The sequence below is a fragment of the Watersipora subatra genome, chromosome 9, assembly GCF_963576615.1.
Source record: "Watersipora subatra chromosome 9, tzWatSuba1.1, whole genome shotgun sequence".
NCBI lineage: Eukaryota > Metazoa > Bryozoa > Gymnolaemata > Cheilostomatida > Watersiporidae > Watersipora > Watersipora subatra.
The window spans coordinates 52,730,463-52,749,213 of NC_088716.1; the positions used below are offsets into that span (position 1 = coordinate 52,730,463).

The 18,751-nt window shown below is 35.2% G+C and overlaps 1 protein-coding gene across 1 annotated transcript; it reads left to right on the top strand.

Annotated features, from left to right (window-relative positions):
• The first annotated feature begins 4,007 nt into the window (after nt 1–4,007).
• Nucleotides 4,008–17,467, top strand: LOC137404171 (uncharacterized). The gene is made up of 6 exons (XM_068090328.1): nt 4,008–4,385; nt 9,603–9,816; nt 11,864–12,081; nt 13,254–13,437; nt 15,097–15,333; nt 16,486–17,467. The coding sequence occupies exons 1-6, from the start codon at nt 4,325–4,327 to the stop codon at nt 17,201–17,203; spliced, it is 1,632 nt and encodes a 543-aa protein (XP_067946429.1). The 5' UTR covers nt 4,008–4,324; the 3' UTR covers nt 17,204–17,467.
• Nucleotides 17,468–18,751: the final 1,284 nt, after the last annotated feature.

Below are 18,751 nucleotides of genomic sequence, written 5' to 3' on the forward strand. Positions count from 1 at the left end.
AGACAACAGCAAAACTTTGGCAAACTTACTCCATTTCAATACAGTAGACAGTCCTATAAAGTATACCTCCTATAATATAAATTCCAGATAACGCAAAAATCTTATGTGAAGTTTTTGCTTCTTACTACATAAAAATTCCATATAACGTAAAGTGTAAAGTCAGCGGAGTTCTCAAATTCCATTTGAATGGTGATCTATTTCGTCGCACTTGCGAGAGAAAAAATGATGTGAGTATTGTATTATATCTATTATATGTTAAACTTATGCAATAATCTAGTTCGTAGTGATAGTTCGTCAGATAGGTCGTCAGATAGTTCGTCAGATAGTTCATCAGATAGGTCGACAAACAAAGAACAGGTAGTTGCACAATTGTTCATAAATATAAAGGCAATCGGTTGGTGCAGCATCGGTCTACCAATCTGAATGTCACAAGTTGGAGTATCATTGAAAGTTATTTTTTATTCTAACCTTGACCCTCTAGATACATATAGACGAGAAACAGGTAGTACCGCTTTTTAAAGTAAAAATATTTCGTTGTTTTGCTTTATTGTAAGCACACAATATGTGTGTTATTAAATTTAATTTGCAGAATAAACTTTGCTGTTTAGAAAAAACAAGCAAGTCGTTGTGAATGAACGTCGAACATGTGCGCTCTCCATCAACTTATCTTAAAATTACCGCAATCATGGTCTATAAAACCAGTGAGACAGATCAGAAAAAAGAAAAATGTAGTCGATACAAGCCAAGAATATTGCAGTTACGCTACAGCCAACAAATTAAACATTCAAGTCAAGTTTTTTTATTATTGTATGGCTAAATGGGTGAGTTTGGAAAGATCTTGGAATGGATTAGATAATTTGTACATGTATTTTAATGTTCTTAAAACGTAGAATCCCTATAATGTAAAAGTTCCTGGAACGGATTATTTACGCTGTAGGAGTGCCTACTGTATTTGCTTTGTATGTCGAAATAGTCATATATAGATATGATTGTAATTTAAAGTTTAATTGTATTGCTTGTCTAATAATTGCTCTCACTAAAAATGTTCTGTTTTGTTCAAACGCATGTTTGTCACGTTTCTGACTTGAATGTCTCACGTGTACCTACAAAATATCTTCATTTTCTACTGCTGGAATGAGAATGCAGACACGGTTACTATAAGGATAACAAGTTTCAATGGCTCAAATGTATTGTCTGTGAAGGAAGTTATTTAATTACAATACATAGTAATAATAATACTTTAGATTGGCCATAGTCAATGGTTCATGTGACATAATGATGTACTGCTCGTACCTGTAGCCTCATAGGAATTTACAATAGAACAATATACAAATGTGTTATATTGTAGCAAAACAAATCTCACTTTGTGACATAGACATCAAAATGCTCAATTTCATCACCTTTTTCTGTCCCATTAATTTGCTTTCCAGCTTACCATGTTCTTTCTTATCTCCTCTTTCTACATCACTTTACACAACTTTGTAATGATCAGTTTCATTCTTTTCATCTACTAGTAACTTAAAATATAGGGTTATGCTACCTGATATAGACAGTTAAATGCCCTTAGTGCTGCAGAGCTAAATGCGTTTTTATATATTTGCATAATAAAATAGTCAAATCGTATCTCTAATTTGCCTGACCATACATTACATTCCTACTTCTGCAGAAAACCACTCCACCTTGCCAATCCATATATATAAACTTCAAAGTTTGTATGTACTTCGGTTTGTCCAGCTGTAGCTATTAAAATATTGGAATGAAGAACCCGTATTGCAGAAGATTTGATCCTGGAACCTCCCATTCACCAGGCCACTATTTTACCACTGGAGCTACATGGTATTGATGGATTCAATAGGCAATATATATGTCACTATATGGGTAATAATACGCATACTGCTCCGCGTATGGTGCAACGTTATTTTCTACTTGCTTTCACGGCTCTTATTAGTAAGTTTACTTTAGCTTGCTCAAATTAGCTATTGGCAATATGCCAGGCTAATGGCAAGTGGCAGGCAACTACATTACCTGTCACTGTTTATAAGCTGATTTTTAATACCCGTGCAATGCTGGGCATTCCACTAGTTTACATTATAAAACAGTGTTATACAAAAAGAGTTTTTTTCAATAGACATAATTTACTTGACTATGTTTTATTTGGCCCATGGTGTAATTAGTTTAAAACGGTATTTCCCAGTGATAATAAAGTTCACATCTATTTATATATCTATTTATCTAGCTATCTATCCATCTATCTATCTATCCATCTATCTATTTATCTGTCTATCTATCTATCTGTCTATCTATCTATGGAACATGATCATGATAATATTTATGCAAATCCTTTTGTTGATTGATCAAGCAATCTGACTTTTGAAGTTTTGTTGGATTGCACTCAAATTATTACTCGATTCATTTCATCTTTCTCTATTCACTTATGCTGCTCCTTTCTACCTACAATTGTGGTATTTCAGTTTATTGAATGATGGCAGCCCTCTTCTCTCAAAGCTACTGCTACTTTTAACTCACTGGTGCCACCAGCTTCCTAATGACTGCACCAGAGTATCTAATGGTAATTCGGAGTCCTAGTAACCTCAGACTTAACTGTTACAACTCTATTACTATACCAAAGAGTTTCCAACGAGCAGTAAAAGAAACACAAGTTACTTGAATGTGGCTGTGATAAAACTATTTGTAGAAGTTGAAACCTTAGTTTACTGATTGCTAATTCGACCTACGCTATAGAGTTCAATGCTGTTGTTGGATACTGCAGCACATATTTCTATTGTTTCTCTCATCCATTCTACATTTTAACCTGGAGATAATGAATTAATATATGCCAGTAGGTTGTACAAATTGTGCTTTGACTAGAAGCTGTTGACATGGTAACGGATCTCATTCCTTAAAAATTTGTAACCACATAACGAGACTAATGGTACTTAAGGTAGGAACAAGATAGGAAAGAGTATCGATGTGTTAGCCAAAAATACCTTCGAAATTCTAAGTGGCGTACAAATTGTATGACACACTCACATTTGCGATAAGAAAGCTATCACTTTAAAACAACTGTCTAGCATGGAACATGTGAGCCACAACATTTCAGTAACAAGCTGTATGAGTGCAAGTCAACATGACAAGAGTTGTGCGCTATTTGTTTTAAGCCTATAACGTCTGATACTTTTTCTCGGCTAATATTATATAGCAGTTGTCAAGTGAGATCTTTTATATGGCCATATATGGGTTTTTATATAAACATCTACATTATCATATTGATCATATGAAAATTTAGATGTTTATATGAATATGATATACATGTTTATATTATATGATATATAATACTGACCATTTATCAAAGCTACGTGAGCTGTTGAAGTTATAAAGAGCTAGGAGATGATATTTGGTCTGATGTTTTGCATAGGTAGGTTACTGTGACTCTGTAAAGAACTCATTGCATCGCTCAAGGTAAGCATGTTGGTGTTCAGTTTGCAAACTGAGACTACTTTTGCATTTTCCAAGAATTGAAAATCATGCTACCATCATTTTAGAAAGCGTTAGTTTGTAGTGAAAGTAAAAGCTGAATCTTTTAACCAATATTAAACCTTTTTCTCAATACCCAATGCTAGAAATTAGTGTGAATAAAACATTCACATAAAGCAGTAGACCCTCTTAGCGAGGTTTTTTGGTTTTAAACTGAATATTTGTACACTTCAGCATGATGAAAATCGTCACATCACAAAATGGGTCTTCAAAAACATAACTGCTAAACTGCTGAATCAAGTGAACTTTACCAAGTAAGTTGACAGTCTCACTCTACTCTCAGTTAATACAGAAAAGAATCTCAACAAATGCATGTTGTTTTTGGTATTGGCATTTTTATATTCTCAAGTATTTAGCAGTCCGAGCACTCACTTCAACCACAGCCTAATCACACCTCAGCTATGATTAATGGACCTCGGCTCCGCGTCGAAGGCTGAACGCTTTCTCGTCAGTAATCCGCCAGTACTCAATGAGCCAGGACGAGTTTCTCCCATCAACATTCTGTTTAATCTTTGCACGAAAACTATTTCGAAATCTCGTGTCTTCTTTTTGAGGTTGTGATCAATCCTACTCAAGTAAGGTTTCAGCAGAAGACCACAAGAAAACAGGTTTACTCAAGAAAGGAGTTGACCTCCATATTTGAATTGACGATTTGTTGTTATCGCAACTAGAAAGGACGCCTAGTGTACTCCTAGGCAGCATGCGTTGAAGAACATTTAGACAATTTGTTCTTATCTGAACGAGGTGTTGGATTTTCTACAGGGATCTCAAACAAACATCTGCATAGAAAATGGATACTACATTTATATCAGTATTTATATTTCTCCAGAGTCTGTTCAGCTTATCTACAGGTAAGACTTGATGTTTGTGGTTCTACGCCAACATACTGAGTGCACACTTTATAAGGGTTCAGCTCACTGAAACACTTCATCTGATAAAGATGTGCTGCTCCTAGCAGTATTCTTATCACTGTAAAAAAGTTTCAAACAAATTAGATTGTTAGCGGAGAACCTTTGCTCATCATTTTCTTTTTTCCTTTCTATAAAAGTTCCTCTGAGCCAAAATATTGATGCTTACAGACTTTTAAATAATATAATCAATAAATCAATAATTGACCACGGTTATCACACATGAACTAAAAAAAGACAGACATACCCAGACAACTACTTTGCAATCAAAGATTGTTTAAGTAATTAAACAGTATATACGAATCGGTATTCTCTTGACATATAATATGTAGAGCCTAGATTGAGCCTTAGTTAGTGTACTTAAAGTGTTCATATCTGTCCCAGCAGATTGAAATCCTCATAAATCTTGTGTTAGCATCTCATGAATGTCTCCACATTAGTGCATAAATTTAGCAGTTAGCAAGGCATACCAACTAACGATTCTTCTTCTGTCATTAAACCACAAATTCTCACAAGTTTTTGCTGAAAGGGTGAGGCAACCCTAATCTTTAGATTGCAAGCTTTATTCTAAAGCTAACTCAACCTCATTTAACCATCGATAATAAGATATTCTGGCTGTCATTTATAGATCACAGTTGTCAGAAACTAGTTTAAACTAATCTTCCCAGGCTGTTGCAAAACTGGCATGTCAATTGATATAAGATTGATTCACGGTCTGTTCGAGAGTTTGAATACAGAATGTGAAGCTTTCTTACGCTTTTATGAAAGATAAGCATTGAAGAACACCTTGCCTGTTTTGAACAAGCTTCCAGATTCACTTCCAGCCATAGTAATTTATTTATAGTTTTAGATTGATTGATTCTAGCAATAAATTCTTTTGCTTGCATTTGACTCTAAAACATTAATCTTTTCCTTTGCATAAGTTTTTGGAAAAATTGTTGTAAATGAATACTTCACGCCGACTTTTATGAAGGTTTGACCATCCAGACAAATTCAGCATCCTGCAAGCTTCTATGAATTTATCACAATACGTACTCATACTATATCTATGACAATGATTACTTGAAATTTGCAGAATACCATTTACACTAGCTATGACACATTGGCAGGGCTATAAATATTCACCGAACGAGACATTTCCAAAAAGCTAAGTTGAGATGTTTCATCGAATAATCGAATTTGAGGCTATTATATTGTAATAAACCTTGTTTTAAAATGCTTGAAGTGATGAACAAAAGATGACACGACAGTTGAACAGAAGCTGTTAGCGTATAACATAAAATTGTTATATTTAGCTGCTTAGCTACATTGTATTCGAATGTCAGGGTTGCCATGGAGAAATGTTCAGTTTTGAACACTTAGGATTATACATGGTGCCAGTCTCTGAGGTAGGAGCACTAGCTTGTACTGTATCAGATTATCAGGGACTGATTTCAGCTGTGTGTCAGTCTGTGAAGTGACAGGAATCGCTCAATGACACATACAAGGCAAGAAGCACCAGCCTGAGCTGTCATGTATTTTGATCTTCGTTTTTCTGAGGATCAGTTTATGTCTGTTTTGTAAACGAGCTTACCAAAAGTACGATGAAATTTATAAAGAAAAATTGATATTTTGATTACCATCATTTGGTGAACACTCTCAAATGACCTCTTAAAATGATGTGCATATTCAATCAAGGTTTCTATATATTGTAAGCACTCTCTATGACTATGAGTTGTTGAAAAGTTCAGCATTATTGCATTTCATCTAAAAATATTAACTCTTTAGCGAAAACAACACTACAACAGTTTAGTTGCTACTGTGAAGTTTTTGTAAATCGGAGCTCATGAGTGACTTATATAAGAGTCACTGGGAAAGTCTAGTTTGACCATTGCCTGTTAGAGCGAAATCTAATCTGATTTGGACCCCAGTCAACTGTTCAGAGTTAAGAGTCTCTAAATTATCAAGTTATAAAATTATATATCGTTAAAAGTTCATGACGACAGGATAACTGCAGACATGCAGTAGCCTATGTTGTATCATGCTTTGCTACTTAGTGTACATTTAGGTGTTGGCTGTTTTTTGTAAAGAAACAAACCAAACCTGCTGCTTCATTAAAATTTTTATTCATTCATATTTTTGAAGAAGGGAGGTATAGAAAGTGCCATAATAATTCTACAGATCCGTCAAATGACAGTTTAATCGCTTTTGACTTCCCAATTTTCTTGGCCAGAACTTCTTAGTTACACCCAGTGTGACGTGGGTTCTTACCAAATTGCTCAAGGCTGTTATCTATGCATCTGTCGAGAACAAGCAATACATTGTAGGCCTTATTAGAAATTCAAAGATAAGTTAAATTGCGGATTCTGTCACATTATATATCCTAAAAAGTTTTTGTTGTGAAACAGGATAATTAATTAGAGTATTTTTTTCGTGAAAGATCGTAATGTTGGTCTACCCTTTATGTAATTGCAACTCTTATAGAGTTGCCAAAACAGTTGTTTTTGAGTATGAAAGTGACAGAAGGATTTTTATCTGTGGTCATAAAAAGGAATTAAACTCAAGCTATGTGACGCGTAGTCTATAAGCTATCAGAGCACTAGCTTATATAAAACACTTTATTTCAACATCTTGGTGTAAATAATAGGTAAACACTCTATTCAAATGGTGGGCAGATTTGATCTGAATGTCCGTAAATGAAGATATACCTAATCAAATACGACTTGTTGACTAGAACCTGATGGACATAGATATTATCATTTGGTGATTAGTCTAGCAACGGAATGAAGATACAACACTTAATATGAGAAGCTTATTTCTAAGTGGGTGTGTTTTGACTGTGAGATATGAAAGATTTATTTGTTTTAGCAGCTCCTGACAGTTGCTAACAGTTACTGACAATTGCTGACAATTGCTTCATTGGTACTTCTTACAGATGCATCATCTGACTACATTTTAATTTTGGTCAATTAAATTTCAATGACAGCGCTGTCAATTGTATATCAGCAATAAGCGAATGTTATTTTGTATGTTCTAGGCTGCAAATACTCTTATTTTTGTGGATAGTATATATATATATTACACATCTTATATATATACAGTAGTGTAATTCTTCTAGTTAGATAATAAATTGAGCTTTTAAAGAAAGAATGTGTTTATATTGGACTCAGATACTTACTTTACATAAGTAAAATGTGAATTTTACTTTGAATATAATTTGTGGACAATTCTAAATCATGACATTTAAAACTTATATGTATTTTACGTTATAAAGAGTATGTATATATCTCTAATAGATTGAACCACATATTTTCAAGGATGGAGACATCCACCCATCGCTGCAAGCACCTGTTAAAACAGATACCTGCAAGCACCTGTTAAAACAGATACCTGTACCTGTGAAGTACACAATTTCTGGTTCAGCTTGGAATCCTCACTGTAGCTTCATAGCATCAACACTTGGTTGTTAGTAGCAAAAGCTGTGAGTCACAGTACAGTAGCTAGATAACCGGATGTTTTGACATCACATTTTTGTCATGACTTTCGCATCACAACATTATCAAGAGGAAATTTTAAGCATAGTTGAGTTTTGAAATGCTACCGTTTAAGGTTGTGCCATATGCTTATGTATCGGTTACTATAAATAGATATAGCTTATAAAAGGGTTTAACAGCTGAGTTGTGTAGATAGTTCTAGAATGTTAAAACCAGTTCTAGAATATTCTAGTTAGTTCTAGATTGATCTAGAATGTTCTAGATATCTTTGGACTAAACACAGAGGATCCTATCTTTAGTTCATGACTAGTTGTTCTACCCGGCGTTGCCCGGGTAATAAAAAAGTCTTTGGACAGAAAATTGATTTGTATTTAACATGTAACAACATTTTCCATTCTAACTTTCAAATTACATATCATGAGAGAAGTGTGTTGTGTAGTTGAACTAAATTAAGAGAAAAATAAAAACAACTGTAAAGGTTTTAAAACTTTGTCAAACAACTGTAACTTTCAAGCTGTTAGCCAGGCACATTGCCTATGGAAAATTCTAGTAAGTTGCTTAATACGATAGGCTTCTAACAGCGGTAAACCGTGACTTTGTGTCTGCATTGTTGTCCAGCTACTATTCTAATAATTGCTATAACCGGACAACCAAACCTAGAATACACATACGGACATACTTTGAGAAATATATATATAGATTTAGCATTGTCTTAATATACAAACCAGCTCACCTGCGGCCTGCCCAGTCTCTTCATACATTTAACATAACCACAAATGTGAGTGATTATTATTAACACTTCATGGCCCTTTTTAAAGCAATAATTTTATAATTCTTCAAGGAGGTTAATAGGCTATTACTGGACATAAGACTTTAGTTCTTGCACGTTACACGTGAAGCATAAGGCAGAATGGCATTTATAAATACTAGTTGGTCACTTTATTAATAGTTATAGCCCCATTTCTAGTTCAGCTAATTATCATTATAGAGTAACTAAATCCCTATTAAATCTGTGACCAATTAAACTAATGAAAACATATTTGAGCTCTGTAAAAATTCAATTCCAGCTGAGACCTCAAAACCCCCATTAACCAAACCTCATTCTGTTGAGCAAACAAACGAAGCACATTAAACTGCCAACTCAGACCCCAAATTTCTTAACCAAACCAATAGCATTAGCCTGCCTATTATGAGAGATTTCAGCTTCATCCACAAACCTTTTTTTTTACACAAACCATCCACAGCTATTGGCTTGATTGTAGCTGAACAATTAAAATTTAACTAGATTTGTGTAGGCGGTTTTGAAAAACAACTGGATGTAAGTATGTTCACCTTTGGATGGATTTATAGAAAAGAACATGATCTGATCTGTATTTTGCTGCTAACAGTTTCTGTTTTAGGTTTAATGTATTGAAGGAACAGCAGTGTCTTTTTAAAGTAAATGGCTTGTGCTTTCCACTCAGCTACACCTCAACTCATTTTTTCTCACTAAATAAAATTTAATTGACACGACTTGTTCCATATGTTACTAAAAATTAAATACTTAGGAGAAACACTCATATTTGATTTTATGTCTTAATGGATAGTGACCATACATTGATGTGAATACATTGTTGAGCTCATCTGTTTTATTCAGTTTTTCACATTCAGCACCACTTGTCTTAACTAGTTTATAATAATGTTTTAGGTAAAAATGCATATCTATGTACCTGGCCTACCAGTGATGTTATACAGCTTCAATGTGACAATGTTAATTGCCCGTATCTATCAGTGGAGCAAATAACAGTTGGGCGTCTACGAGGAAACCCGTCATCTTGTCGAGAATTCAATGCTAATGAAACTACGAGAAAGCCCATTTCTAGTTGTACATATCAACTCATGGAGACACACGACTTCTTTAGGTAAGCCCAGTAAGATAACTCCTGGCTAGAAAACACTTGTTTAATTTTGTTCTAATGTACACATCAAACCACTTTCTGACATTCATCATCTGTAGGCTAGACTCACCAACTCACATTGTTGGTAAACTAGGACCAGCAGTTTATGGTCATTGGCTGTAACCAAACTTAGCTAGTTCCAGTTCACCTTTGGTAACCTAGTTACGTCTTTGGCTAAAAATATTTTTTACACATTTGTCTCACGTACTAGCAGGCATCAGCCAAAACATTGTATAATTATACTACTGCACTAAAGGTAATATGCTTTCTATGTAGTTATACAATGCATTCAACCATAGAATGTCACAACATTCATCACATTTCTGAGGTTGTTTTATTATTTTTTCATCTCATGATATTCTCATTAATGGCTCTCTTTTTCTAAAACGTCATTCATGGTTGCCGAGGCACTCAGCTATACCAAGTCATCCCTGTAAGATGAGGATAGACAGAGATTTTGTGTCAGACTCAGGATTATCCTAATATGCTGAGAAAAGATTAGTGTAATCACATGAAAGGAACTTCCTCCTTCATTGTCGCAATCAACTAGTAATCTCATGAAGATCAACTGTAATTCCTTCTTAATAAGGTGTCAGAATAATGAGCCTGTAACTTTACCTGATATATAGCAATACAACGAGAATGGCCTTAGGTTTTTTGTGTCATCCAAAATTGATGTTGATGACCATATCCTCCTTGATGCATTTGTTCTAGAGTTACATTGTCAATCTTTTAGTAATTTCTTTGTGTGTTTTAAAGTTTTTGTTAAGTTTGATTTCAGCATTTAGTGAATTTAAAAAAAAAACTATCTTTTTAACTCCATTGATACATCAGGTAAGAACAGCTCGAATAGTCACAAGCATTTTGATCACTAGTCGTACTGCTGTTCCTTGTGAGGTTAGTAACTAAATTCTGTGAGGCGTTTCACACATGCATAATCAGTAGCATAATGATAACTCACCCTGTCTAGTTAAAGACAGTAACAGTTCCGCTTTAAGAGTTAGCAGTAATTCTGCCAACAAACCACAAAAATCTAAGTTTTACAAAAACTAAACCCGCTTGGCAATGGACTAGGCTGGAAAGCGCTAAAGATACCAAAGAGTTTTCATGAACTCATTACCTAAACATTATTTTGTTAAAAAGACGCATAGTTTGTATTGTTGGATGTGTCTCTTAGTGTAATTAGCAGGATAATTATACCCATCATGCCCAAGTTCAGCTTGAACACTTCCATTATTTTATGGTGTCACATAGGAAAAGGCTAATTTGTTTAATAGTGAGTGCTGCACTATATTTAAATACAATTAGTCATTCTATATTTGCCTAGCTTCATACCCTGCACAAAATGGTATTTGCAGATCAAAGACAAATAATGAATTGATACATAGCAACCCACTAGCAATGGGTATATTTCCAATTTGCTTTTTTAGTTGTTTCTATTTATAGTAACAAAATCTATTAAGTGACACATCGCACTATGGGCAGGGTCATCATCTACTGAGAAAAGACTATAATTTGCCTAGTTTTCAGCTATGTGATATTCTTTATCTACAAGCTGATGAACTGTTGACACTGTCTGCTAAAGGGTCATTAAGCATCAACTGGTGTTTTCTGCTACATTACACCAACAATATTCCTACAGGCGCCATACGGACACTGTCTGATGAACAATTCTAATAGCTTAGCTACAAGCTTAACAAATAACAAGACTTTTTTGTTGTTTTAGAAAGCAAAATCTTTTCATGGATCAGCCTAACACTCCTACAGATATTTGATAGGAATAAGCTGATTACAGTTTTACAGCTACCACAGCAATAGCTCTCATCTGTAGGCTAGATATTGATTGATGTTTTCTGTATATAGTATTTGTATTGGTTGAGAGCTTTACTGTTCAGTGATTGTATCTTTTATGATAATATTTGTGTTTCTTGGCGTATTCAAAGGCCATTATAGGTCACAAAATCAAGTTCCGTAATTTACTTGAAGTTGAACTAACTTTTTAATGTTGCAGGCAAGTGAGGAACAACTGTTCTCGCAAACAAATCTGTGAGATATCTTCTAATGAATTCTTCCAGTCAGCAGGTACTTGTGGGATGGAAGTCAGCGAACAAATCAACATAAGGAACTGGGTTCATATAGAATACAGCTGCTATGGCGATATACTACCGGGAGTCAAGTGTGAAGCCCCTCAGGACCGTCCAACAAGTAGTGAGGCAACAAATGCGAAAAGTACATATTACTCTTTAGAATTCAGTAAAGAATGTCAAACTGAACCATTGTTAAACATACTAAACATGAACAAATATTAAAATAATATTTAATCAAAAGCCTGCATTGCTAATACAACGGTAGTTCTCTGTGTGTGTATAACTAGTTATTCAGGCTAGTAAATGTGCTCTTGGCTGGCTAACACTAATTATGTCAGGTGTCATATGCTAGCCCAGATTTAAAACAATTTATGGAATTATTTCTAGAAAGTTCCTCAACTCCTTCAGCGTAACCTCTCTATAACTGAAAACGATTTTACAAATTATAAAAAAGGTTTTGTGTTTTAGATTGCTGATGTCTTCCAAAGTTGTTTTTAATCTTTAGAGCCTGACCTATGCTGTCAACTAGAGTTAAAAGTTATTCCTGAAACAGTAAAAGAGTTTAGAAAAAACAAAAACAACAAGAATTTAAACCGTGTAACTCCCTAAAAGGCGTCAACTCATAGACATCGATGCAGAAAAGTAATGACAATGTTATTTTGAGATTTTCAAGTCTTTACGGAACTCACAACAAATACATACTAGTCGTCTATCAATCCTGAACAGCTGTTTGCAGCTGTAATATCGCTAGCATTTTGGTCTCTTAAGGCTTCTATCAATGGTAGACTGAGTTGCAGGATTTGACGAAAACATCCGCGCCAAGAGATTACTATGCTATCGTATGCTCTTTATCTGGATTATCTATGGGAGATTAAAGTATTTTTTACCCCACGGATTAATTTGACGATAGTACATTAAATGGCTCTATTTGCGGTGGGTTTAGTGTAGTGCGCAACGTTTTTATGTCAGTGTGCGGCTCATCTGTTGAGGGTTCAATAGATTTGTAGCCTAAGGTACCTTAATAAGAACGGAGAGGCGTCACTCCATTTTTCTGTATTGTCAAGAACTTGCTTTGCTATCTATCATTGTGGGTTTGCATTGACACAAAACTAAAATCTTCCATTAAATACAAAAAAAGTAAGAGTTCAGGATCAATTTTAGGTCTATCATTTACAGCTTCTGGATTGTTGAAACAGCCTTGTACCAGTGAGTTTGTACGACAAGCAGACAAGGAATGACTGATGATAACCCGCGACTATTGTTTTCTGTTCACCTATCGCTGTCGGTAACTTTTGTCGTCTCATCTACTTACAGAGAGTATACAAGACACATCGACAATTGCTATAACTAGGCTGCGACGTCCACAAACCTATCGGCCTAGCTTAGAATCTACGCAAGCTTCGAAGCCAAAAACTAGCGGCATGGCGCTGGTCATCCCCATCTTGGCAACGCTACTATTCTGCACGCTATTGCTAATAGTTGCAACAATGCTCTATCGGTAAGTTACCAGTTCTAATAGGAGAGTAGGAAAAATGAGGGAAAACAAATAGGGAGGAGGGGAAGGCGTGCTGAAGTCAGGCCTGTATTCCCTGGTTGCAAGTTGGGGCGGCTAATGTTAGGCGACTGGTTATGAGCATTTGGGGGTTTGGAGGGGGGGGGGGTGTAAGCCCCCAACAGGTTTCTTTCATGTAGGGCCTCAACCGGGCATCTCATGCAAAGTTTTAGAAATTTTATTAGAAATTATAAACATTTTTTCTATTATACCTGTTTGAGATTTGTTTGTTTTAGGTCATGTGACTGCAAGGACGTTTTCAGATTAAAGTAGGCTAAACTTGACTTCAGTTAAAACGCTAAAAAAAGACATCTTTTTCTTTTGAGCGTTTCAACAAAGACTTATTTTTGCCGATTTTATTCTAAGTTCATCCGAAGGTTTCTACTCTTCCGTTGGGCTATTGCCAAACGGATGTTTGTTAAAACTTGACATTTTGCAAACCTTTATAAAAATCGTTAACAAGAATATTTTGCCGATGATGATAATAATGACGCCTAGAACTATTAAAAGTTGACGTTTATCTTTATGACTTGGAATAAAGTGATAAAAACTGTTCCCGTAGCCGTTGGGCAAATAACTGTTCGAGTTAATGATGTTGAAGTCGAGTTATCTAAAGCAATTTATCATTACGTGGAACGAACCAAACAAATCCGTTCGAGTTAACCAAGTGTTCGTGATAAAATTTTACATTTTATCCGAGGGCGAGTTATCCGAGTTTGACTGTGCTTAGCCACCAAGAATTCTTAAAAAGTTGGGGCGGCTCAGCCGGCCAGCCACCCCAGAGAATACGGGCCTGGCTGAAGTAATCTTTACTATGTAGAAAACTGGTAGTGTGCTAACTGCTATTTGTGTTTGTTTATCCCATCACTGGCATAAATTGTTGCTTGTTGCCAAATATACAGCGTCATTTAATTAACTGCTTGCCATTTAACTGACTGCTCTCCAAGTAAGTTAAGGTGATTGATGCACAATCCAACAGTTCAAACATATATCTCTATGTTATCAGCAAGTCGTAAACCAATGAGATTCATAGTCATGTTGTTGTGAAACAGTAAACTGTTGGTTATTGAAAGATACGGCGAAAGCAGTCGTTAGTTCTGTGTAGGCCTGATTGACGGATGAGCTCTTAGGATTGATATTGCCATGGCGGCATGACCTACTCCTAGCTTTCACACAATTATGCATAAAATTTCTACTGAATAGAATTTTTTAAAGGCTCTACATGTAGATTAGGATTGTCTTTTACATGTAAGACTGGTTGTTTGCGCTTAGTAAAGCATTAAGGAGAGCACAACTCCAACTGAAAATGCTGTTTCACTTGTCATATTTGAAATACATGCTCAGTTTTCAAAACATGATTAAAAATTTACTTTCAAAGTTCCAATTAAACACTTTTATTGAAGTCACAACAGCACAACTAGCTTGAAGAGAGCTGAAAAGTTATTAAAACTTGTCTGGATAACCTTAGGAGTTAAAAAGTGACGAAAGATGGTGCATCATTATATAACTCTAACATTTTTACTTACAAACTGTTAATAGTCCTTCGAACCTTTTTGGAATCTTATTTTAAAAAGAGAACTCTTTGTCATAACTCTTGCGTTTTAGAAATGGACTTTGTCGGCAGCGCAAGTCATGGTCCGACACAGTCGAGAGCCGAATGAAACAGTCTTTGCCAAGCCCTCCTAACAAAGCTCAATTAGAGATAGATGTTGCCGAGTTTAATATAGACACTTCCAACCTAAGAGAGCTCGAAAAAAGGCTGCAGAGAAACAAGACGTCGCGAATAAGTTCAAATGACTATTGTCATGCCTTCGCACTTCCTACAAACACTTCAACAGCGCAGTAAGTTCCTATCACTCTGTAAAAGCATTGATTACAAAGATAATTTATATAAGAATTAAGGAGAAGTTTGATAGATGTTCTTTGGTTCGCAATTATCTTGCTGAGGATTAGCTGGTTAGCCAAACCTGAACCACTTCCTGCTCGGATGCATTATCTGAAGACCAGCAGTGATTGATATTAATACAGCGACACATAAATTTTATGCTGAAATGGAAATCAGCTGCTTTGTTCCATAAACTAGGAACAGGAGCAATTTTAAGTATTTACAGGGATTAAAGCCAGCGGCTAAATGTTATTTGCCCGTTGACAGCCTACCAATCATTCTGATGAAATTTTGGCAACTGATGACAAAAAGAACATCTGAGCTTACGATGATGATCTATTATTATGCTTGCCTGAGGGGCCTCACTCTAAAGCAACATAACAACATTTAATTAATGCTTCCAGTACTGATAACATTTATATAAAATATTAATAAACTAAATGCCAACGAGTTTATTATAGACTTCACTCAATATCTCAATATGACCAAGCAAATAAGCAAGAGCCTGCTCGTGTTTGTCAGACAATTAATAACTAAAAGTTTTAATCATACCCACGATGATGTACAATCATCTGTCGCTTAGTGAAAACATCAAACGAGATTTTGGCCAAAATTTTCTGATATTGAATGTGTTAATATTTGTGCATAAAATCAATATCACTAATAAAATCAATATTAGACTTATTGTTAAAATCAATGTTATTAATAAAATCACTATTATTAATGAAATCAATATTATTAGAGAAATTAATGTTATTGATAAAATCAGTACATATTGTTAGTAAAATCCATATTGTTAAAAAATTGATATCATTAATAAAATCAATATTATTAATGAAAATATTATTGTTAGTGAAATCAATATTATTGATAAAATCAATACTATTAATAAAACTCATATCTCTAAAATATCAAGAACATAAATAAAATCATATAGCAAACAGAAAAGCCACTATGGCAGATTGTCAAAGCAGAGACTTTAGAAATGTAAAAACCTTTGAAGATTACATTGCTTTCTACTCTAGAGTTTGGATAAACCAGCATAACTTAGCCTGTAGTCCTTGAATTATGCAATAGTGCCTGTTACATCGCTTACAAATATATTGTAGGACCACTTCAAAGCAACTACTAACAGACGTTAAAATGAGACCGACCTCTAGGAAAGGTCGCAGAGCTTCACTCGAGCTGCCAGTAGAGCAGACTACCCCTACACACTCCAACTGTGAGATGTATTACAGTGACACTTCAGAGTCGACTACAACCACAGCCGAACAGGGGTTCGGTTCGAATGACAGAAGGAAGCGGCGGAGGGTGAAGCCATTACCCCCTCTTCCTCGACCTGTCATTCCACACAGTGAAGTATATTTCACTGAAACAGAGACTGAAAGCGAAGCCCCTCACAAATCTTCTCGTAGGAAAGAACCTCTTCCAATACTCGAACCTCCACCCAGGTTAAACCGTGACAAGCCAAAACACGATAGATTGAAATCTCATAAACTGACTATGTCTGTAGAGGCGGGTGTTCCGCTACAGCACCCTATACGCCAACACAGTCTTGAGTTAGCGCTTACAAAAGGTGCAGCAAAAAAACTGAGTATACCAGTAACGCAGGAAACTAAAGTGAAGCTAAGCTATAAGAAGCCAGTAGCAAGGCCAAGGTCATCACGGACTTCAACATCTCTCTATGGAAATATTCTGAGAGATGAAAATATGAGGTTACCTGCGAGTATAGGTGCTTCAGGGCCTAATACAGGGAATACTAACAACTTAGCCAGGTGTCATACAGTGCCTTCTAGCCATAATTACAAAAACAACATTGATCCTTGATTGAATCCTATTTCTTCTCATCTGCTATTTTTTTGTGCAAAACTATTCTTTTTAAAAAGTGGCCTCTCATTACCTAGTCACTTAGTGCCATTTTATTATACTAAAAATATTTTATCAATCATCAAGTATTACTTTTGTATATAATTTTATATTGAACTGCCATTTCTAATAAAAGACAACCTTTTACTATAATGTGTAAAATAAATTAAATTAAAACAGATATGAATTTCATTGTTAATGTCCTATGCTGTTTTGAAGGGATCAAACAAGCAAGACTGTGAGGTACAGGTCTTGTATGTCTTTCACAACTACATGTACATGCTATATATTGTATACTTATCATACAGTTGCCTCCTTCCACACATTAGGGCACGAGGCTATATATTGTATATTTATCATACAGTTGTCTTCTTTCTGATGTTGGAGCACAAGGATATATGTTGTACATTTATCATACAGTTGCCTCCTTCTACACATTAGGGCACGAGGCTATATATTGTACATTTATCATACAATTGTCTTCTTCCTGATGTTGGAGCACAAGGATATATGTTGTACATTTATCATACAGTTGCCTCCTTCCACACATTAGGGCACGAGGCTATATATTGTCCATTTATCATACAGTTGTCTTCTTTCTGATGTTGGAGCACAAGGATATATGTTGTACATTTATCATACAGTTGCCTCCTTCTACACATTAGGGCATGAAGCTATATATTGTACATTTATCATACAGTTGTCTTCTTCCTGATGTTGGGACATGAGGCCTATACTGACCGATCTATATTTAATCACATCACTGAAATTAGGATGGAAAAATCTCCCACCGCTATGCATTTCACTACATTACCTTTAAGAATAATGAGGTGTCATCCAAAGCCTTCCCAGTTCCTACTATTTCGTAAACACAGCTGAATAGAGAAAGAGGGCTAATCTAAAGACTGCAGCAAAATATCCATTAGAAGTTTGAGCCTAATGCTAATAGATTGCCCAAAAATTGCTATTAAAAAGTGGCAGCTCAGTTAAGAAATTTACGTTTGAATCGAATTGTATATTAGCATAAAATTAATAGGGTAAACTATATAGGCCAGCATTGATGGATGGGACTATTATAAGTTTATTGCCAAAGTTGACACGTTGAAAGGATTTTTCTCAACAGAAAAAGTATTTTGCCCAGACTATCAAATATGTAGACCAAAATCGTAAACAGCTGCTAAATAAATGAAGAGACCATATAGTAACCTCCTAAATTCTGCTAAAACTCCTCATGAAAGGATTATATCTATGATAGCGACTGGCCTGAAACAAGTAATAGCTATAGTAGCAAAAGGAATAGTTACAATTCCGTATATAATTTGCCTTTGTTTGTCTGTTTGTTTGTTCCTTATAGAAACTAATTTCCTATCCTATCGGTCTAAAATTTGTATACGGTTTTTTGCTAGCCTCCCGTCACAAATAATTTTGAGGTCGCCAACTCGAAAGAGTGTCAAGGTCAAGAAAGATGTTTATTTTTGATGAGAATTTTGGTAAATGCCCTTTGAAAAC